The sequence below is a fragment of the Eretmochelys imbricata genome, chromosome 3 (assembly GCF_965152235.1).
Source record: "Eretmochelys imbricata isolate rEreImb1 chromosome 3, rEreImb1.hap1, whole genome shotgun sequence".
Lineage (NCBI taxonomy): Eukaryota > Metazoa > Chordata > Testudines > Cheloniidae > Eretmochelys > Eretmochelys imbricata.
The window spans coordinates 47,125,807-47,149,351 of NC_135574.1; the positions used below are offsets into that span (position 1 = coordinate 47,125,807).

Genomic DNA, 23,545 nt, shown 5'->3' on the forward strand with positions numbered 1-23,545 from the left:
CACAATGAACATCTACAACAATAACTCATGGACTGCCTTTCAAGTGGCTGTCCAGCATTTTCTCTCACCACCAGCATCAAGAAAATGGTTGTATTAGGACAGGGGGTTCCACAAGATCCTTCAATTACCTTAAATGCAAACCAGCTAGAAGTAGACCAAAAGTTCAGCTATTTAGGTTCTACGGTGACCATCAACCTCTCACTCGATGAAGAACTAAATTTTTGTGTTGGAAAGGCTGCTACCATCTTTAGCAGATTAACTAAAAGAGCATGGAACAACTCAAAGCTTACCCTCAACACCAAAATGCTAGTGTACCAAGCTTGTGTCCTCAGCACTCTCATGTATGGTGGGGAAACATGGACAACTTATGCTCATCAGGAGAAAAGGTTAAACAGTTTCCACCTATATTGTTTATGCCGCATACTCAACACCAAATGGCAGGACAAAGTCACCAACACAGAAGTTCTTCAAAGCGCAAACTTACCAAGTGTGAGAGCCCTGCTCAAGCAAAGATGGCTGCGCTCGCTAGGCCATCTGAGTAGATTGGAAGATGGACGTATACCCAAGGACATGCTATACGGGGAAATACCAGAGGGAACAACAACAACAGGATGTCCCAAACTTCATTATAGAGACACAAGCGAGATATGAAGGAATTTGGAATTGATCCTGACCAATGGGAAATCTTGGCAAGTGATCGTAACAAGTGGCACCATCATCTGCATCAGGATATTGAAGTCCATGACAAAAGCTGGCTCCTACAGCTTGAAGAGTAAAGAGCCCGTAGGAAGCAAGCAGTCCTCAACAAAAATACATACATTTGCAATAACTGCCAAAGATCATGCAAATCTCGGATTGGACTATTCAGTCACATGAGACATTGCAAACCATCTATATCATAGGCTACAAATCACACCATCTTTTGCAGAAGAAAGGATGCCAACAAACCCATTACTAAATCTAAAACTAAATAATTAAAGACTGAATCATAATGCACATGCACAAGGGGGTTGAATTAAGGATGCATGGACAACCTTAATTCCAGCATTTCCTAACTTTTGAATATTTGACTTTGTAACCTGAATAATATTCTTTTAACTTTGTGTGTGTGTGTGTGTGTGTGTGTGTGTGTGTGTGTGTAAAAATATATACACAATATGTAGAAACAATACGTTTTTGTTCACTTGATTCAGGAAGTTAGTGAAACCCAAGATAAAACAAATACATGTATGTTGGTAGTACACAGAATATCCCCAAGCACCTGCTTCCTGGTCAATCTAACCAAGATGCCCTTGATTAAAAGTTGTAAAATAAATAGTCCAATTACATGTCCCCAAATCTACCATCAGCCATGTTGTTAATCTCAATTGAGAAGCCAGTCAAGTACCCTTTCACCTCTGCAAGACCAGTTAAATCTCAATGGCAAAGTGGCATGCAGAGAAGCTGACCCTACCATGCCCTATCCTTTAAATATTCTGTATATATTGAACTTCAGTTTTTTAATTTTGGCACCTTCTGCAAGTACTAAACAGTTAATTTTTAAATATTTTTGAAGTGATTAAGTTATCATTCTGAAAACTTTTCAAATCAACTTGATTCTATAAGCACCCGAACAACTTTTTTAAAAGGCTTCCTACATTTTCAGCATTTGGAAGTAATTAATTTCTAGTCCAAAAAATGAATATCTGTCCCGAAGAGAAAGAGCTGGATTACTGCCTAGTGCACTTCAGAACTGGATTATACTGACTCTTAGTCATTTAAATAGTCAAGTTTAACAAGATACAGTCGAAATGATAAAAGGAGGTCTCTAAAAAGGCCATTGCTGTGGGCACTTGGGATTACAACTTCCAAACAGTGACCAGGAAGACAATGCTGGAAGACAGAAAATTCACACAAAGTGCCATGCAAAATAGAGTGGAGGGAATGAATGTATGGGAAAGACAGCTGCTTAGTATGATTTCCTACCTCCCTGTGGAGTTGCCGGCATCCTCTCCACTCCACTTACATGTTGATGGAGGCAATATAAGGCAAAAGGGGATTGGAGGTGGCCAGCAGAAAGGAAGAGGCACAGAATGTGGTATTCTATGGAGCATGTTGCTCTCAAAAAGGCAAAAATCCTGCTGGCAAAACATACATAAATTGCTCTAAGGCCCATATGAATCCTAACAGAGAACCCACAAAGCGTTAGATGGAAATGGTGCAATCATTGGCCTCACCAGCAACTTCGCAACACATGTAGCTAATGCTAGAGTGAGGAAAAAGGGATAAGGAGCCAGGAATCTTGAATGTGGACTGACCAAGGTTGACAGGTTTGTACTCTGATAATCCTATGAGTCCGTGGTTTCTGTTCCTTTCACTAGCTACCTGTCCAGATCTGTACCTCAGAAAAGGATGTAGCAGAAGATAATCTGACCGGGAGGTAAATATCATTTGACATACATTATCTCATTCTTTATGTTTTTCTCATTGGATGAGGTGGAAAGAAAAAAGCATGTTATTGGAAGTAGTACAAGATTGCTTAATTACGTATTAGCTGAAAAGCTAATTAGATCAGAATGACCTGAGTGTCCTGGATCTAATAACTGGAAACACACCAGAAAGTTATAAATGAAGTTGGAGCAGAGTGTGAACATATTATCAGGTTTTAAATGCTGATAAGTGGCTGCTGACCAAACAACAGCAAAAAAATACTGGAATTCAGAAAGGCAGACCTTGCAAAATGTGTGACATGCTACTTGATGGCACTTAATGCATGGGAAATTCACAGTAGGGAAAGAGTAGATATTTAATATGGAACAAGGGTGGGTACAATAAAAATTTAATTCCAGGAGAAAACAATTTAACTAGATATGGAGGAAACTAAGAGAGAAAAGAGCCAAATTCATCCTTTGTGTAAATCTGTTGACTTCAGTGAAATTACAGCAGGGAGGTATTTGACCTCTAGCCTTTAAATCCCCTAAACACTGCAGATTTGACCTCCCAGTTGCCACTGTAATTCCCCTGGGTGCATTCTCTCTCTCTCTCTCTCTGTGTGTGTGTGTGTGTGTGTGTGTGTGTGTGTGTGTGTGTGTGTGTGTGTGTGTGTGTGTGTGTGTGTGTGTGTGTGTGTGTGTGTGTGTGTTTCTCATATATTAGAATGAGAAATTCTAGAATGAGACAAACTGTTGAGGTTTGAACTTAAGCCAAAGAGAGTTGCAGTTCTGCCTCCAGCTCAAAGTAAAGTCTAGTGAGGGGAATTTGAAGATCAGGATAATCCATAATGGCTGCAGAATCCCTTTGTCTGAATAGTACACTGAAACAGATCTAGTCAGCAGGTCTGTTGGCTCAGTAACTGCCAGGGCTCCGAACTTCTGAGATACGATCATCAAACTGTGGGTGGCGTTGGAAGAAAAAGGGCTTGTTATTACTTTTTAAGTGCTAACAAGGTGCTGGGCACTGAACCAGAAGCATGTTATTTAAATTGCATGTTCTTTGGGGGGGGAAAGGAGGGGGTTGCATCTTGCTATGTGTATGTACAATAGGGCTTCAGTCTCAGTTCAGATCTCTGGAGGCTACTTTAATATAAATAAATAACCCTGCCCTGAAGAGCTCACAGTTTAACCTCTCTGAATCTACATAATTAGTTTTAGGGATACGTTTTTTGCTTATAGCAATAAGCAATGGATGTGTGTATTAGAAGGTTATTAGTATGCTCAGAAGCACAGGGGCCAAAGGCTGAGTGCTTTGACCACTTGAGAAGAGCACCAATTGCCTACTAATACATACCTGCAGTGGCTTATTGCTATAATCACAGATTTTATTTAAAAACAAAAACAAACAAACAGGTGAAAGGCTCTTTCTCTTTCTTTACAGAGTTTTGTGGCAACATATTCTTCCATTTTAAAAAGTAGTTCCTACAAAAAAGAACAAGACACAAATAGCAGGGGAAAGGTTGCAAACATCTCTACTATTGTGAATATGAACACCTGTGTTTTCCATATTTCCCAGACTTTTCCATAATTAAGTCTGCTTTGCTCATTGCTTTAGTGTGGGTTTTTTCACTTATAAAAGTAGCTGCCTGGTTAGGTATTACTAGGTCTCCTGATACCAGTGGTTTTCTGGTTTCCTGCACTCCACCCCCTCTTTTTGGTTTTCTTCACTGGAACCTTACGATTTGGAACCTTTTCTTCATTTCACAGTTCACCTGCCATTTCTCATCTGCTTTGTCTGTTTTTCTCTCAGTTTCCACTTTCACTGGTTGTACGGTAGTCTTTACTCTTCTTTGCTTAGTTAACTGCTGGTGTTAAGCAATCTCAAGGATGCTTTTCCTGTCTCATGTTACTTATTTCTTTCAGCTCAAGTCTCTAAACCAAATAAACTCCTAGCTTATTATATAATTGCCGCAAGGAAAAGAAGTTGTTTCCTTCATGTTCTCTGAGAAATGCTGCTATCTTGCTAATTACCTCTTCAGTCTGCTAACAGAAAAGGTAAAGGCATAGTCTGTGTTCATAAACTATATCCTTCTTAAGCTGATTCTTAAAGGCAATTTCAAAATTAGGCTGGGCCTTACAAGGTACCTATGCTAGATCATTTCCTGGAGAAGAAAGCTAAAAAGCAGAAAGGTGGGGGTGAGATACAAGTTTTACATGACAAGAATGTTGGACTGAATGGTCTTTTACTGATCCTAAAATGGCATATGTTCCTATTCTTATGTTTTTGCTCCAAAATTGGTTTTATTTGGCATACTGTAGAATATTAGCCATCTATGTACGTAAGTGTCCAACTCTCTCATTTCTCATTATAATTATTCACAGTTTAATAGCTAAAAAATTGGAAAACTTATCCTCCATACCAGCATCAATGGTACTGTAAGTCATTTGTTTAAGTAATAAAACCTGGGATCCACAGACGGAGCCCTCCACTACCCTGCTGGTATGTTCTTTTCAGCTTGAAAAAATTCCATTTTACAACTCCCATTTGTTTCCTGCCATTTAGCCAACTTTCCACTTATTACATGTTTCCACGCCTTAACATTGACTTCCAGTAAAGAACACTGTAAACTGTTTTCTGAAAAATCAAAGCATACGATGGCCACTACATATCCTTTGTCTGCTTTGGCAGTAACCATCTCAAAGAATTCCAGTGAAATAGTGAAGCATGACCATCCCTTCCTGAATCCCATATTGGCTATTCTTAATCAAGCTGTGCTTTTCCTTTTTAAATAGTAGTTTACTGAACAAAGTGGAATTGTAACACGGGCAATTACAACCTGTCCATCTTCTATACTTATTTTCCCAAAGCAGGTATACTATTGTATTTTTTCAAGCACCCTAAAATATGCTAGATACTTTACAAGACAAGCCACCCTCCCCCCCAAAATTGTACAACTTACATTCAACACAACACTGGTGAAGGTCAGAAACAAACAAGAATGTGGACGGGAAAGGAGGGCAAGAGTGACAATAATTAGGTCACTTGGCATGTTTACACAACTTAATAGTTCTGTTGCTTTTTATTGCCCTTCCTCCTCTCATTCTTTCCTCTTTTCATCATAAAATTACATTTATTCAAAAAACCACACCTCCTAAGTTTCAGAAAAGTTTGTCCCTATAGTTTCCACATTATGCATTGAAAATAGCCTTTGAATCGGTACTGCACTAATAATAACAATTAGCACCTGTACAGCGCTCTCCATCCATAGATTTAATGGCATTTTACAAGGAAGATGAGTATCAACTCTATTTTACACAGGGCGTAACGGAGAAGTAATTTGCCAATGGCCACACAGAAAGTCAGTGGCAGAGCCAGAAATTGAAGCCATTTCTTATGACTGCTTGAGCCTCATGCATTGGGTATAATGCCTCCCTGCTGGCGTAAGAACCTATGTGTAACATAATGCCAATAGTTTCACTAAACCTACTCTAATTATTTTTGCTTTTTAACATTTAATAATTTTAAAAGATGCTTATACAAGGCTCCAGGCTGCCTAATCCCTGCATTAAGTTTATCATTCAAACAGGAATTTAGGCAGCTACCTACCTATAAAAATGTCTTTCCCCCCTACAGCATTGTGAGAAACGTTGCCCTCTGCCCTCTCGAGGACTCACTCATTGCCTGTTTTGGGGATCAGGAACATTTTTCCTTCCGAGGAAGATTGACAAAGTTTTTTGGCTTCCTTCCAACATCCTGGAGGCCCAGTTTAAGGTTAATAAGGAGTAAAGACAGTTTATAAAACCTGTAAATGTAAGTGAGTTTGTAATTTCATTGCAACTTGTGCCTAGTGTCCAGTACAGATGAGAAGTTCGGGGGGGCAACTCCTGGAGGTGAACATGAGAGCTGGTAGACGACTGTTGGGCCCTATCAGCCTGAAGGAAGGAGGAGAGAATTTAAGTCTTTGCAGAATTTATCCTTCATGTCTACCCTCACCCTCACCCCAGCCCCTACCACTTTCAAACTCAGAGGGAGAGGGAGAAGATTAGAGGTGGACTGATTCCCGGAGCTAAAGAGAGCCAAACCTGAATACTGGTTATTTGGCATGGAGGCCATTTAACACCATACTGGACCACAAACCTCTGGTATTTTGTGGGGTTAGCTCTCCATTAAAGATAAATATTAATGAAGCCAGAGCCTTCCACTTTTGAATCCATCCCAGTGTCAGTGTTTCATTTTCTTTTATGTTCTGACCAAACCGCTGTTGTGGGATGTCATCATGACACAGAGTGATGCAATCCCTCAAGTAAATTGGGACATGGATGACACTGGTAACTGGGACCAAAACTTTTAATTTTACTCTGTATTTTGTATATGTAGTGTCTTACAATGCTTTCCTTTTAAAGTTGTGTGATAAGTTTGCAACAAACTCACCTGGTTTGAAAGATTTCACTTTGCATCATGAACCCTTTCAAGGAAACACAGGCAAAGTTTACAGATACCATGTAAAGTTTTGCATTGAAATAATGCAAAATTTGTGGTTTCATGATTTTAACACAAAACCAGGAAAAACCTGCTGGCTTTAATGTGGATTGTGTATCTGAAACTCAGAGGGGAAAAAAAATCCAGGAGGCGTGAAACTCATGAAAACTAAAAATAAAGGAAGTGTTCACATGAACCTAGGACAACTGTGAGTTTCTTAAAGATCTACTTTTAAAAATATATATAGCATTGATTTTTTTAAATAGATTTAAGAGAATAAATTTATGAACTCACATATACAATTCATTAAAAACACAAACCATCAATTGACAAACACAAAATACAAGAAAAGGTAAAGAGAAAATGTATTGTGAGGCCTACATATATACATACAGAGAGGGAGAGAGAGAGAGAGTGAGAGAGAGAAACTTGGAAGGATTCGATTTTTATTGGTAAATGTCATTAGAGGTCAATTTCACCACACACATACACAAACAGAAAAAAATATTTCCATTGATGATAATCAAAAATGTACAGATAGGCAAAGAAAGAAGAATGCTTCTTGAAAACTTAGTTTGATTTAAAATATTTAATTATTTATATTTTGACATATGATGTTGAATCTTGACATCTACTGCCATTAAATAGTTATTTTGTTAGTCCCCCATTATCTAGCCTCCCCAAATTTCCCACAGCTGCAAACATTTAAATAGATAAAAATGTTTAAATGCTTAAAACCCATAATTTTGCATAATTGTGAATATTTTTTTAAAAAAATCAATAGATAATAAATCGTTAAAATAAGCATTGATATTGTCCAACAATTATAAAAAAGTAACAGTTGAATTCGGTCAATCCTACATATATATATGCTTTAGTCCATCCACCTCCACTCCTCCCCACTAACTGTAATCATGCATTCAGATCTACTAGCATGGCTCATGCAGCTTTTTACACAACTACATGCAAGGATCCAAGCCTGCAGATTCCAGTGCAGAATACCAGCCTTGCATAAGTGGATTTTCTAGTCTACTTTTCATTGTAAAAAATTATCTTCCCTTTCTTCCACATTCCATCAAAATTCAAGGGTTTTAGGTCTACCTCTTTTTTGTTGTTTTGGCTGCTTCTTTCAGTCATCTTCAGCAGAGGAACACATTTATCAATGTTAGTTATTTGAAAATGAGTGACTACAGTTTTATTTTTAAACATACTCAAAATGGTGTCAAAAAGATTAACTCATGCAGCCATTCATTATTCACCCAAGTGTGAATTTACAGGATCAAATCCCTATTTAGTTCAAATTATTAATGCATAAATCAAGCATTTAGCATTTCCCCATACCCAATATATTCATTTCCAATATGTTGAAAAGTGTTTACTTATTTACCCTTAAGTTTATTTAAGTGGGTTTACAGTACTGTGCTATGTGTATAAAAACACACTCCCTGTCTTAGTCTTCTTCAAATCCTATGCAAGTCAATTTCAAGGTAACTAAAATCACCAGCAATCAGTGTTCTAACTTTATTGGACCTCTCCTACACAGAAATTTCCTGATCTTTTTATTCTCCCTTAGAGGTTGATAATAGTTTCCTATAAATATGTTTCACTGTTTCTTTCAGCTAAATTTTCTCTTTATCACATTATCCAGCCTACATACATAATTTTACTCAAAAATATTGTATTTGCCTAACAAAGTAGCCACACCCCATACAGTCTTGCTGAGCTTGTCACTTCTATACAGTCTATATTCTGATATTTTAATTTCCTCCTTCAGCCAAGTTTCAGCTAGTCAGTCAGTCTATTTAAAATCTTTTATTAATTCTTTTGACATATTGCTTCATATGTTCTTTACATTTATACAGAAAAATCTTTTAAAAAAGAAATATCTTTCTAGTCAATGCTTTTCATCTTTATTATTCCCCTCAACTTAAAAAAATAAATACCTTTTAAAGATTGCCTAATTTCTGTCATCTATCACTACCTACCCTTTTGTTAAAATAACACACATAAAACCCACTACTTAAATGGTAAGGCTACTTCCCCGCTAATTTCTTATGCACATTCATCCTGTCAGTCCTATAGTATTTTGGTTCAACCCCATCCAAAAGAAGATATCCTGGAATTGTATAAACTTGCATGACATAATGAGATTGGTACAAAAAATTACTTCTGAAATCACCAACACCTCTTCCTGCTCCACGTATGAGTTACAAGAGAGCTCACATCCAAGCACTGACTAAATTAGTGTAGAATGATCTGTGGCTTCCCTGCTGTCATTTATTGGTTTTTAGGAAATACAATAGTTCTTAGTCTGGGGTTTTAGTATGCAGTGACTCAGAAGGAGTGGAATTTGCTGCTCAACAGGTTTTTTTTTTTTTTTTTTCTAATTAATTCCATTGCATAATACTACACCCACACTGTACTTCATAGAGAGGCCAATATGTCACACAGGCCCAGATCCTGGTCTCTACGCCCCTGAAAGGCTGCAGAACTGATGCAAGTGAAGAGAGAAGGCAAAGGAAATCACAATCCATGGAGAACCTGGACAGTGGGCCACATCACAGAGCTGAGCTACCATGGTGTACATGCAAATTAGCATGGAAGGAGCATTTGTGGTGGGGGATTTATGGGATGATGGGGATGAAGGAGCCACTAGCCAATGCACACCATTCTTCCATGTAAATAGTGCTACAGCCAGTGGTGAGCTGGAGCCGGTTTGCGCGAACCGGTTGTTAAATTTTGAAGCTAGTTTAAAACCAATCGTTAAAGAATACAAGGAACCAGACAGTGTGCTGTGAGACAGCTAGAAAGCTTTTGAATGCTGTAACAAGAAAACACTTAAGCACATGGTTAACTTTAGGCAATTTTTACTCACCCAGCGGCACTCCGGGTCTTCGGCGGCACTTTGGCGGCAGGTCCATCAGTGCTGCTGAAGACCCGGAACGAGTGAAGGAACCAGTTCTTCACCTTTTGGCAGCTCATCACTGGCTATAGCAGACGCCACACACCTTATCTCCTAGCACTGTAAGACCTGTCTCTACCCTGGCATCTGCAGTGATCTGCAGTGGGGGAGGTTTAGATTGGATATTAGGAAAAACTTTTTCACTAAGAGGGTGGTGAAACACTGGAATGCGTTACCTAGGGAGGTGGTAGAATCTCCTTCCTTAGAGGTTTTTAAGGTCAGGCTTGACAAAGCCCTGGCTGGGATGATTTAACTGGGAATTGGTCCTGCTTCGAGCAGGGGGTTGGACTAGATGACCTTCAGGGGTCCCTTCCAACCCTGATATTCCATGATTCTATGAACTTCTGCAGAGGGGATGAGTGTACAAAATTTGGTCTTTAACGCTGTCTTTCCAAACTAGAACTCACCTAAAAAATGCCTTAATAACTCACTTGTCTGAAAGACAAATGTTTCATCTGACCTGCTTCCCACAAGCAAAAACTCTTCCAAATAGGAATATGAAAAATAAATAAATATATCTGGAAGAAAACTGTACTCAAAACTACAGAATTAGGTTCTATTACAAACAGCAACTGCAATCTGGTATATACAAAATAATGTGTCAATATCCGTACAGCTGCAAGGTAGTGACTGAATTTATTTTATTCAATGACAAGAGCAAGAATTAAACTGCAGCCACCCATATAATATCCCAGAGCACTATCCTTTGTCCACCAGGAAAAAAATATGTACCATATAGCGTGTTTCAAAATGAAATTATGTGTGTTTTTAATCACTAAAGTTACTCAACTACAAATTAGGTACAAACTTATTTAGTACTGAAGATCAGACAAGCTCAGGCTGATTCAAGATCAGTGAGATAATCTGTTTTCACTTTTCCTTTTTTTTTTTACTATTTGTATCATGGTAGAACCTAGAAACCCCAATCAGGGATTAGGACCTGTGGAGCTGGGCACACTACACACATCATAAAAAGGCAATCCCTACCGCAAAGAAATTACTATCTTAGCGTATGACAAAAGACAACCAAAAGAGAAAACAAACAAAGGTGGGTAGGGAGGACCAGGTAACAGCAAAACAAATTTGGTCATTAAGTAGCAGTTTTAATACATCAGCTGCCTAGTCATTGTTCAGTGTTTTGTAGGCATCATAAGACCAATGAATTTTAAGGAGAGATTTGAAAGACGATTCTCTGTGAATTTTTATGGAGAACTCCCATGCTCAAGGGTTTTACAGTTTTTTGTGAAATTATCCATTGTGACAAAGTTCCTCCTCTACCTTGGTGGGTCCTGCACTTATTGGCAGATTTTGCTCACCTCAGAGATTCACAGCAGCCCTCAGTTTGGCCACTTTCGTGGCTCAAATCTGCCATTCATTCAGATAACCTCATCACTGGCCAGCATGGGGAAAAAAGAGTAAGAACAATTCCCGCAGTTTCTGCTGATCCACCATGTTGGTCGGGGACCAGCTCAGACACCTTCCCCTCTGGTGGAAGTTCCTGTGTTGGGTGAGGAGTTGGGAGGTTTGGGGGAACCCAGGCCCGCCCTCTACCCCAGGTTCCAGCCCAGGGCCCTATGGACTGCAGCTGTCTAGAGTTCCTTCTGGAACAGCTACGCAACAGCTACAATTCCCTGGGCTACTTCCTCTTGGTCTCCTCCCAACACCTTCTTTGTCCTCACCACAGGACCTTCCTCCTGATGTCTGTTAACACTTATACTCCTCAGTCCTCCAGCAGCATGTCCTCTCACTCCCAGCTCCTTACCCACATACCTCACCAACTGGAGTGACAGCCTTTTTAAACCAGGTGTCCTGATTAGCCTTAATTAATTCTAGCAGCTTCCCAATTAGCTACAGGTGTCCTAATTAGCCTGCCTGCCTTAATTAGTTCTAGAAAGTTCCTGAGTGTTCTGGATAGAACCTGTTATCTTATCCAGGGAAAAGGGACCTGCTTAACCTAGAACTAATGTATCTACCTTCGACCACTCTCTTGTAGCCATCTGGCCTGACCCTGTCATACCATTTATTTCTACCAGGAGACATAGCTATGTTTGCAACAGCAAAAGTGGGTGTTGATGAGCTTTGGATACCATAAGCAAAAGTTTAAACCTTCTTAACTTGGATGCATAACCTTACTGTGCAATGTGCTACTCCAAGGCCTGAAGATGGGAAAGATGCCCCTATTGAAACATTTCCCTGCTACTCTTTTTGAGCTTTTAAAAACAACCATGTTTCAATTATAAGAGCAGAAATAAAAGACAAACTCAACAAAAAATGATAATTTTTCACAAGCCCATATTACATAAACAAGTTGTATTTCTTCAAGCTTTTAAAAAAATTCTCCTTTAGAATGAGTCTAAATATGAAAATGTTTTGCCCCAAAAATATTTTACAAAATTACAGTAGAATGAAAACAAGTGATTAGTACAGAAGGTTTCTTGAAGAAGCCAATATATCTATTATCCAAAATTATTAGTATAGAAGGGGAACAATTTTTTAAAAACACAAGTCTTTTTGCCAACTAAAATCACATTTGAAAGGGAACTAAACATGTTAGAAAGGTGTTTGATTTAACTTGTTTTACTATCTCCATGTACATAAATAGGTAATAGAAAGAGAACACCAAAGCCAAGTTAACAGTGGAAGAATAATCCAAAATATTTACTACCTGTGTGGAATAGATAACCAACAAGCCTTAGGTTAATGCCATGTGAGCAGTTCAAAATAAGTTGTTATGGCTGGTATGAAAACTCAAAATCCATTCACCGAAGGAGTAATCATACATCATTCTATTTGATATTGAGGCACTTTCTAAATTAGATGGTGCTAGACAGTCAGTCACTTTGGTAACCTGTGGACAGACAACATGCTTCCAACAAAGTGGTACCTGAGGGCTAATTAATATTTAATTTATATTCTTGTTTTCCACTAAAACCAAAGCCACATAGTATCACCACAACTGTGTCTTGGTGTGTTTATTTTGTGTGGCATTGAAGACATTAAGTGAATAAGGATATATAACTGATAATGGCTTATGAAACATGCAATGCAGTTGTAGCCGTGTCTAACTAATGACTAACAAATTTATTTGGGCATAAGCTTTCATGGGATAAAACCCACTTCATCAGATGCATGGAGTAGAAAATACAGTAGGTAGACACACACACACACCATGAAAAGATGGGGGTTGCCTTACCAACTCTTACGAGACAAATCAATTAAAGTGGGCTATTACTGGGAGGCTGTTCCAGACACTGGATTTATAGTTTATTACAACAATGATCCCTTAGAATATGTGCTAACTACTTACATTAAACAATCCGTTCCACCTTGCATTTACCTGTGATGCTCGAATGACCCTTCCCAGACCTGAAGAAGAGCTCTCTGTGGCTCAAAAGCTTGTCTCTCTCACCAGTAGAAGTCAGTCCAACAAAAGATATTACCTCACCCACCTTCTGTCTCTACTGGTTTATGAAATGACACAATCAGGGTTCTGAGGTACCCTTAGCATGTGCAAAAATAGTAATAACTATAGAAAATGCAGAAAGTAACTGGCACTTACTTCATAGAAGTTTAGCAAATGAATTAAAGTGCAAATATTACTTACAATATCTGTAAAGAGAGTCTGAATTACCTGTATGGCTGTGAGGATATTGGCTAAAGCCTGGCCATACGTGTCATGGCAGTGAACAGCAAGAGCACTCACTGGAATTTCCTTCATAACAGCTTCCAACATTCTCTTCATGCTGCCTGGGGTCCCCACACCAATTGTGTCCCCCAGAGAGATCTCATAGCAGCCCATGCTATACAGCTGTTTTGACACCTAATTAGAAAACAGAAAAGCATTCTAAAATGATGAGACGTAACCAGAGCAAAAAATAATACTTAGAATATATGGTAAAAAATGATTGCCATCTAAGTAAAACACACTGTTCCTCTCCTCTTCATAGGCAGTGCCCATGCATGGAATAATCTCCAAGCTAAATTCATCAAGTCACAACGCTCTCCCTCATTCTCCCATTACACCCAAAAGAATCAAGATTTTTTTATGTTTATGGATTAACCCCCCAAACCCTTCCCCAAAGTTACCCACTTCCCTGGGGACAGAGCTGCCCCTAGGGTACAGCAAATTGGGGCGACCACCCTGGGCCCTGCACTTTGGGGGCCCCCGCACTTTGTGAGAAGATGAGTGGGGAGCTGAGGCGAGGGGCGGGCAGGGAGGAGGAGGAGCCCCCCTACCAGCCTTCCCCTCCCCGCAGTGCTTCCTGCCTGCTGGCGGGACCCGCCAATCAGCGCTTCCCCCTCCCTCCCAGCACTTACTACTGATCAGCTGTTTTGCCGCATCTGGAGGCGCTGAGGGGGAGGGGACAGGAGCAAGGGCATAGCACGCTCAGGGAAGGGGGTGGAACTGGGCTGAGAAGGGGCGGGAAAAGGCGGGGTGGGGGCAGGGCAGGGATGTGAAGAGGCAGGGTGGGGGTGGCGCTTTGGAGGAAGGGGTGGAGTCGGGACAGGGCTTGGGCGGAGCCAGGGGGAGCACCACCCCGCAGGTAGAAACTTGATGTCTATGTCCCGGGCCCCGCACCCCCCTAGGGACAGCCATACCTGCGAATTCCCCAGCTGATCTGTCTTCCCTGTGTATCTTTTTAGTAAAGACTTGCCTTTAGGTTTGCACATTTCACAGGAACAAGCAGACTGAGTGTGCTAACTAGAGGCCTGATTTTTCTTTCCTTAGAAATCAAAGGTCTAATGAAAACCAAAGGAATTTTAGTCCCTAGATTGCTTGATTTTTAGAAAACTGGACACTAATAAAAAAATTATAGTGAAAAAAAATTCAAAACTGTAACACAATTAAAAGTCTACAAGGTTCCTTTACTCCTAACATACAACTCAATTTTATAAACCTTTACTCTCCTGAATAGTTCTTATTCATGAGAGCAGTACCGTAAACTTCACTAGAACTACTCATATGAGTAATTTAGTGCAAATAAGGGATTGCAGGATTGAGCCCATACTTTTTATTAGGAGGCATTTCCAACTACCATCACAGTCTCTTTGAATTTGTTAGGAAATGGTCTAAAAACTTATTTTCAGTTGCTGAACAGGTTTATTTCTTGCAGCATTTCCACCTGTGCTTCAAACATACTGAAAAGGACACCCTGCAGCAACAGAATCCCAGTCCGCAAATCTACTATTACAGAAATAAAAATACACTGCTTTGCAAGGTAGTTTCATTTGTATTGCATGGTACTGTTAAAGCAATTCCAGGACATCGTCAGCCGGATTGCTATATATATGTTAAAGGAGGTTGACAAAATGCTTTGCCACCAGTCCCGGAAGTACTGGTGCAATGCTGTTATTTGCTCAATTCAAAGAACAGATGAAAAAGGACTCAAGTGGATTGAATTGTTCTGTTCAAAGCTTGTAAGGCGGATATGAGTGCTATGACTATGGCAAATGTAGTAAAACCATTCTTGCTTTCAGATCCAAGATCCAGGTTCAAATCAAAATACATTTCTCACACACTTAATATAAAATTAAATTAAATTAAATTAAAATAAAAGGACATTCATTACATTGTAAGCACCTTGGTGTAAGGAAGGCCCATGTCTTGCTGCAAGTCAAACACACTGCAGGTGCCTGAATAGACCATAGCTTCAAGAATGGTACCGTTACTCTGTGAGGACTTCTGCTCATAAACCTCAATCTGTTTTTGTTTTTCTTTTTTAATTTCAACATGAGTTTAAAATATTAGATTGCATCTTTTTTTTCTGGACTGTCTTTTTAACTATCTGCTGAAGATATTGTCTGGAGGTGCACTTTCAGGATGACAAGAAGAGCAGAGGCATCTCTATCCCTCGCTTCCCCTATAAGCTGCTGGAAACCACCTTCCTTCCATCAACTGCTGGGTCTTTGAGTCCCCCTTTCTCCCAAAGAGAGAGCCCAAAAGGGTCAGGTAGAAGAGGAAAAAAATTCTGCTCTGCTCCTGTTCCTCTCCTCATCAACTGAGTGCCCTCACACACCTTTCTAACTATCAGAAAGGTGAGGTTCTGGAACAGCCTCCCAATAGGAGTTGTGGGGGTAAACAACTTAATTAGTTTTAAGAAAGCTGGGCACATTTCGGAGTGGGATTATATGAGGGGGTTGCTTGTGATGATGGGGGCAGGACAGGGGTCGGCAGCCCTGGCAGTCCCTTCTGGTTTACGTCTGATATTCCCAAAGCTCATTCTTCAGGGCTTCAGGTGGTCCCCTAGAGGAATCAGGAAGGGATTTTTCTACAAACTGTATTCTAGTTTTTATTTATTTGGGTCTCCTTTCTCTGAAGCATCAAAGATGGACACAGCTAGAGATGGGACACTGGATGGGGCAGACCAATGCTCTGAGGTGACACCCAGCATTCGCTCTCTCTCACATACTCAGCTGTTTGGTCCTTGCTCACATGCTCACGGTCTAACTGTATGTAGAGCTGGGAAGGAATTTTCCCCTAGGTCCGATTGGCAGTGACTGGATGTTTTTCACCTTCCTCTACAGTGTGCGGTGCATGTCACTTGCTGGGTTAATTAGGTAATCTCACTTAATTCTCTGCCATGCAGGGATCTCAGGCACTGGTGCACCTCAGTCCCTCCTATTTTCTGCCTTGGACACATGAAAGGTTAGGCTCCTTTGGCCTGTAATGTTTTGGTCTAATTTTGGTTGTTGAGTGTAGTGTGTGGGTGCTAGATGGTGTTGGTGGCCCGTGACATACAGGAGGTAAGACTAGTTGATATGGTGGTCCCTTCTGGACTTTAACTTTATTACCTTGCTATGATCAAAAGTTAAATTCTTAAATTGAATTTTGAAAAAAAAAACAATTTTTTTCTTTTAACTACAGATAAACCTCATGGATTGGAAAGATGGGTAGGCGAGTACTTTCACACTGTCATACAACTATTTGCATCCTAATATTCTGGGACAAAACTGATGAATTACATTCTTCAAAATTCTAGGAATTCGGGAATTACCAAGCCAGTATGTTAGCAATGTGGGGGGTTTTATATTCAAGAGGAGCAACTTCATCAACATTATCAAAGTAAAACCTTTTTCTACGCTACCCAGACTATTTTACTAGGTTATTCCAGTCCAAATAGTGTCTTGGTGCTAAAGGTGGACTGAAATAGGAATTGATGGCCCAATCCTGCAAATACTTACCCACATGAGTAGCCCTTACCCAGAGGGAGAGAGAAATGGCTTGTGAGTTAAGGAAACAGACTATGACTAGAAGATGGTTAGAAATCTGGTAAGCTAGACATGCATTTTGCCTGTTTTATTATTTTAAGATCTGATGTTCTCTGAAATGTTTTCATTCTGATCAATAATACTTTGCTTTAAAAGGGCTTCGTACCACTGTTATTGCTCCTAGAGGGAACAGAATTGCAGGGTCAGAACATAAAGTCAGATCCGCTGAGATAAATCATGTTGAGACACAAAAGACTAATCCAGGGTCCGTTCTGAGAATGGGAGAATAACGGGACTCCATCCTGAGAAACTGAGGCCTGGGGGGAGGGGTGTGCTCAAAGAAATCAGGAGGTATAAGCTGAGCATTTAGCCCCGTAACTGTGACAGCTCTGACCCAGCAAATTACATAAACAGATGTGCCTATGTGCCACCCACACAGGCTGCTCACTGCTTCTAGTGACATATGTGCTGGATCAGAGCCTAAATTAGTTACTTTAAGACGCTACTTTATTTTGATCACTCACAATGTGCTCATTGGTGTATGGCTATTGAAGAAGACATTGAATGGGACTTGGGGGGAGGGATAGCTCAGTGGTTTGAGCATTGGCCTGCTAAACCCAAGGTTGTGAGTTCAATCCCTGAGGGGGCCATTTAGGGATCTGGGGCAAAAATTGGGGATTGGGCCTGCTTTGAGCAGGGGGTTGGACTAGTTGACCTCCTGAGGTCCCTTCCAACCCTGATATTCTATGATTCTAAGGTACAATTCGGAATACTTATATGAGTACAGGTTTATGGGATTGGGCCATTAAAGAGCACTCCTACTGTAAGGGACTAGTTTTGTGCAAGGAAGGTAAGTAGTCCTTAAAATAAGCAACACACTGAAAGAAGCCTGTTGGGGAAATGTCTGCAACAAGCAATTCATTACAGCACAGCTGACTCTGTCATCATCACTATATCTAAACCTGTGCCACTTAGTTTTCACTTCATATTAAAACCAGTCAATTCAGAAATACTGAATACCTTCCAATCTAGCAAATTTTCCAGAGAGCATGTGTGTGTGGCTGCTGTGGGAGCATCATCACAAGCTCCAACGGGCACCAATACTCAGAGAAGATGTGGAGATAGAGGACATGCCTTGCAAGCTCCCCACGCTGAATACAAAAAGCAATAGGGCAAAAAAAAGGGAATATTGCCAAAAGCCTAGAGTGTGACGTGTCTTTCCCCACAATGACAATCTTTACAGCTGTTACCCGCTGTTTTATTGTGCCTCTTGATTTCTCTTTCCCCTCTTATCTCCACAGTTCTCCCTCTCTCTCTCTCTCTGACTCCCAGGAGGCCCATCCAGCTGTTTCTTAGGCCATGTCTACACGACAAAATTACATCAACCTAACTTATGTCAGGATACAGCCACCACAGTTATTAAATCGCTTGTGTGTGTCTGTACGCTTGGCTCCATGTCAGCAGTACATGTCCTCACCAGGAGCACCTTTATCAATTGTATTGTCAGTGTGGAACATTGTGGGATGGCTCCTGGCAGCCAGCAAGTCAACGTAAGCAACGCAGTGTCCACACTGACACAGTGTTGACCTAATTACATCGACTATGACTCTACACTGCTCGTGGAGTGGTGTTACTAAATCGGCATAGAGAGGTACTTAGCCAGCTGGAGACAAATTTCAGTGAAGACACTTCCACAGCTGAGTCAACGCAAGGCAGCTTATGTCGACCTAACTGCGTAGTATAGACCAGGCCTTACTTTCCTGTTGGCTTTGCCCCTTGTCTCTCTCCCTACTGGGCAAGGCAGCCTCTTTTAACCATGTTCAACAGTCTCCCCTTCCTTATTCACTTATGCCCAACAGCTTTGTAGTAAGAAAGTATTTTGTGAGTGGGTCCCTGGTCCATTCTCTCAACTAGTGGAGCTGCTGCAGATGCCCGCACTTGGGTGCTGTATGCCAAGAGGACCACGATTCAATGGCAAGTTTGACTGTAGTGGAGCAGCAAACTGGTGTCGGCACAGAGTGAATTTAACAGCAGCTGCTGCTTACAGGGGATCATGCCAGAAATAATCTCATGTAATAGGTCTATTCTCCTGTGCGTTTGAGTCTATTTTCTAAAGTATTTCCTTGCCCTTCTGTTTGAAGGAAATAACTCCTCATTTGTTGCTTTGTGACGGATTATCACCAAAGCACATTATTTTCTTTACATCTAAGTGGATAGTGCTGATCAAAATTATTCACCGAAGTCTAGAGTTTGTTTGGTTTTTGTGTTCCTTTTACATGGATTTTGATTCATTATTGACCCTTCTAGGATTAAACAGAGAAAATAATTTGAGCATGGTTAAAACATATGAAAGACAGATGGATTCTTACTTCTGCCACTTTAGCTGGTATGATGTTTCCTTCATACGGGCATCCCAATGCACAGGATACATACCTACATTCAAAAGGACAGACATAGGTAAGTGTACACTTTGTACACATATGTATTATACACATCTACTTATTAAATGCAACAAAATGTTAATGAAAGCATAGGGTTGCACAATTAGGTCAGGACATGCAAAATAAAGGTTGCAAATAGAGAGCTACTATTTTTCTTTTAACTCTAAGCGTGTAGCTTGATATACTTCTCTTCATGCTCAATGCATATCATCAAATATAAAAAACAGGAAACATGGCCAAGATAATGCTGTTGCTGGAAACTTAACTTTTAAGTTTCCAAAATCAGACTTTTTTGTTTTATACTTACCTGTATGAAAAAAATGTAGCCATTTTTTTAAACAGTGAGAAAATGTTTTGTTCTTTTTTCTGGTCAGTCACAAAACTCAAAAACAGCTGAACAGAACTTTCTTAAAGTTTACACACCCACTCACCCTCCCCCCTCCCCCCCCGAGTCTTTCAGCTGCACCAAGCATGGAAAATTTCAAAAACCCAAAGGATTTTTTTCTCCATAAGATTATGAAGTTGTAAATTAGTGAAAATAGGGGTTTGGAACAAACTGTTTTCTGACCTCTACCATAGAATTTGTTACCAAGTGAACAGAACATCAGTAGGCACGCAATATCATCTAATGGGATTATAATCGATAATCAATATAAGAATGGTAATTTTTACATAATATACAGAATATATTTACACACATAATGAAACATATTTTACATACGCATGTACATAACAGTACATCAGAGCAAGAAGAACCACATCTGATTGGGATGTGATATGAACGACCCCTGAAGCAGAGTGGGGAAAACAAAAGTAAAAGTGGGCAAAAATGTGTTTAAAGGACAATGACGTACTCCTGCCCCTTCACACAAGCTAGCAGAAGCGCTGCCCTGCTAGGCTTACATAATGCAGATGGGCATGGGGATATGGGAGGGCATGGCAAGGTAGAAGGTGAAAAGTAAACCTAGGCAGCACTTTCTTTACTCAGACATTCCCCTCAAATGCCAATGGACTTCCAAGCAGAAATCCACCCGGTAAGTGGTATAATAAAAGTGTGATTTCTGTAAGTTCAACAGAGTCTGTTCCACATGGATGATGTTGTCAAAGGAGTATCTACAGCATAGAACTGGGGGAAAATGGAAATCTGCAGGGTTCTTACTGGCATTAACATTCTTCTGAGGATCTTCCCCTCACCTCAGGGAAAGGCCTGATCCAAAGCCCACTGAAGTCAATGGGAGCCATTTTGATCACAGCCCTAGGACTTAATCCTGCAGGGTACTCAGCACTCTGGCCATGATCCACTGGAGCACACAGCTATCTTTAAGCATGTGCTTACGATCTTCATTGAATCAGGGCCAGAGTGCCAGCAGTTTGCAAGGCAGAGTCCTTGGTGTATAATCAAAGAAACAGCAGAACGTACCCAAAGTCATGCAGCCAGAGGTGAGGAGAAGGGCAGGCAGAAATGTAAGGGGATCCATATGCTTCAGGAATCATGCAGCTGTAACTTTATTTCCCCTTAGAATCCCAGGTTCTGCAAGATTAGGGAGATCTCCCATGAAACTAGAACCCCTCTCAGTCTTCAGTACAAGAACGAAAAAGAGAAACTCTGCAAGGTTCACCTTTTTGAGTTTCCCCAAGCCCTTTTCTCCTGCTCAGAGTTTCACTGCAGGTGGGTCTCTTTTGGCCCTATCATAGTTATATTCAACCCTTGTTGAACCTCAAGTACTTGCATGAGAGGAAAGTGATCAGGAACAGCCAGCATGGATTCACCAAGGGAAGGTCATGCCTGACTAATCTAATCGCCTTTTATCATGAGATTACTGGTTCTGTGGATGAAGGGAAAGCAGTGGATGTATTGTTTCTTGACTTTAGCAAAGCTTTTGACACGGTCTCCCACAGTATTCTTGTCAGCAAGTTAAGGAAGTATGGGCTGGATGAATGCACTATAGGGTGGGTAGAAAGCTGGCTAGATTGTCGGGCTCAACGGGTAGTGATCAATGGCTCCATGTCTAGTTGGCAGCCGGTGTCAAGTGGAGTGCCCCAGGGGTCAGTCCTGGGGCCGGTTTTGTTCAATATCTTCATAAATGATCTGGAGGATGGTGTGGATTGCACTCTCAGCAAATTTGCGGACGATACTAAACTGGGAGGAGTGGTAGATACGTTGGAGGGGAGGGATAGGATACAGAAGGACCTAGACAAATTGGAGGATTGGGCCAAAAGAAATCTGATGAGGTTCAATAAGGATAAGTGCAGGGTCCTGCACTTAGGACGGAAGAATCCAATGCACCGCTACAGACTAGGGACCGAATGGCTAGGCAGCAGTTCTGCGGAAAAGGACCTAGGGGTGACAGTGGACGAGAAGCTGGATATGAGTCAGCAGTGTGCCCTTGTTGCCAAGAAGGCCAATGGCATTTTGGGATGTATAAGTAGGGGCATAGCGAGCAGATCGAGGGACGTGATCGTCCCCCTCTATTCGACATTGGTGAGGCCTCATCTGGAGTACTGTGTCCAGTTTTGGGCCCCACACTACAAGAAGGATGTGGATAAATTGGAGAGAGTCCAGCGAAGGGCAACAAAAATGATTAGGGGTCTAGAACACATGACTTATGAGGAGAGGCTGAGGGAGCTGGGATTGTTTAGCCTGCAGAAGAGAAGAATGAGGGGGGATTTGATAGCTGCTTTCAACTACCTGAAAGGGGGTTCCAAAGAGGATGGCTCTAGACTGTTCTCAATGGTAGCAGATGACAGAACGAGGAGTAATGGCCTCAAGTTGCAGTGGGGGAGGTTTAGATTGGATATTAGGAAAAACTTTTTCACTAAGAGGGTGGTGAAAGACTGGAATGCGTTGCCTAGGGAGGTGGTGGAATCTCCTTCCTTGGAAGTTTTTAAGGTCAGGCTTGACAAAGCCCTGGTTGGGATGATTTAACTGGGAATTGGTCCTGCTTCGAGCAGGGGGTTGGACTAGATGACCTTCAGGGGTCCCTTCCAACCCTGATATTCTATGATTCTATGATTCCCTCTCCCACGAATTTCTTGTATAATATTTTGGAGGGAAATGTTGAATTGTCATAATGGGTCAGCAGGGAGAAGGAAGATTGTTCAACTTTCCCCAACAACCAAAACCAAATGGCAAATGATCCACAAATGGTGTGCACACTATGTGGACCCTGCAACCAAAGCACACTGGGAACAGGAGCTGAGTTCTATCACTACACAGGCCTTGCAAAAGTCTTTCACGTTCCGGACGTTAGCTACACACAGAATAACTGAGCAAATTTATCACAACCAAAGTGCATTAAAAGCAAAATAAATCCAAGAAGAAACTAAACTCTACAATGCTATCAGCTCTTTGTCAGCTTGTTTCAGAGAGCGCTCCAGAGCCAGATCCACACCTGCTATCACTTGTGGAAGTGTGCAGCCTCTAGAGAAGCCAGTTGCAGATTCATTTGCTGCTGTTTCCTGTTTCGTATTATAGTGCAAGGCTGCATATAGTATACCATGTTCGCTGCAGATGTATTTATTTTTATTGCATAATCATGCTAAAATGTATATGCCCATCAGTAGTTGAATTCCTAGTAAGTGGATATATTAGGTCCTCTTGGAGGAAGCCATTTGTCAGAAACAGCCAGTCTTTACTCCAAGAAGGGATGTGCGGGAGGGTGTGACAGTAGATTCCCCCAGAAAGGATTCTCCAAGCCAAGACCAAAATGTATCAATCGGAACAAGATTGTTATATTCACATTTTAGTTTTTATTATTAAAAAAGTAACAAAATTACATTTATATAGTGCTAATTTACAAATGGCATTAAACAGACTATTCAAAACTACTATTATTATATTGCAGTAGCACCTAAGAGCTGTCATGCACCAGGACCCCATTGTGCTAGGTGCTGTACAAGACAGAATAAATATCTCTTTTAAAAACAATGCTTTTTAAGGATTTTAGTTAGTTTAGGCTCAATCTCTATCTGGTTACCATAAAGAAACAAATTATAAGTAGACACATGCTGTGAAAAGTGTAATTTGGTACGAACACACAGT

At 40.7% G+C, this 23,545-nt stretch overlaps 1 protein-coding gene across 1 annotated transcript in view; it reads right to left on the reverse strand.

Annotated features, from left to right (window-relative positions):
• HMGCLL1 (3-hydroxy-3-methylglutaryl-CoA lyase like 1) overlaps nt 1-23,545 on the reverse strand; it is a 107,641-nt gene that overhangs the window by 23,409 nt on the left and 60,687 nt on the right. The window contains exons 6-7 of the mRNA XM_077811589.1: nt 19,432-19,495; nt 13,485-13,673 (exon numbers count right to left, since the gene is read on the reverse strand). Coding sequence (XP_077667715.1) covers nt 13,485-13,673; nt 19,432-19,495 — 253 coding nt within the window. The remainder of the gene's footprint in view (nt 1-13,484; nt 13,674-19,431; nt 19,496-23,545) is intronic.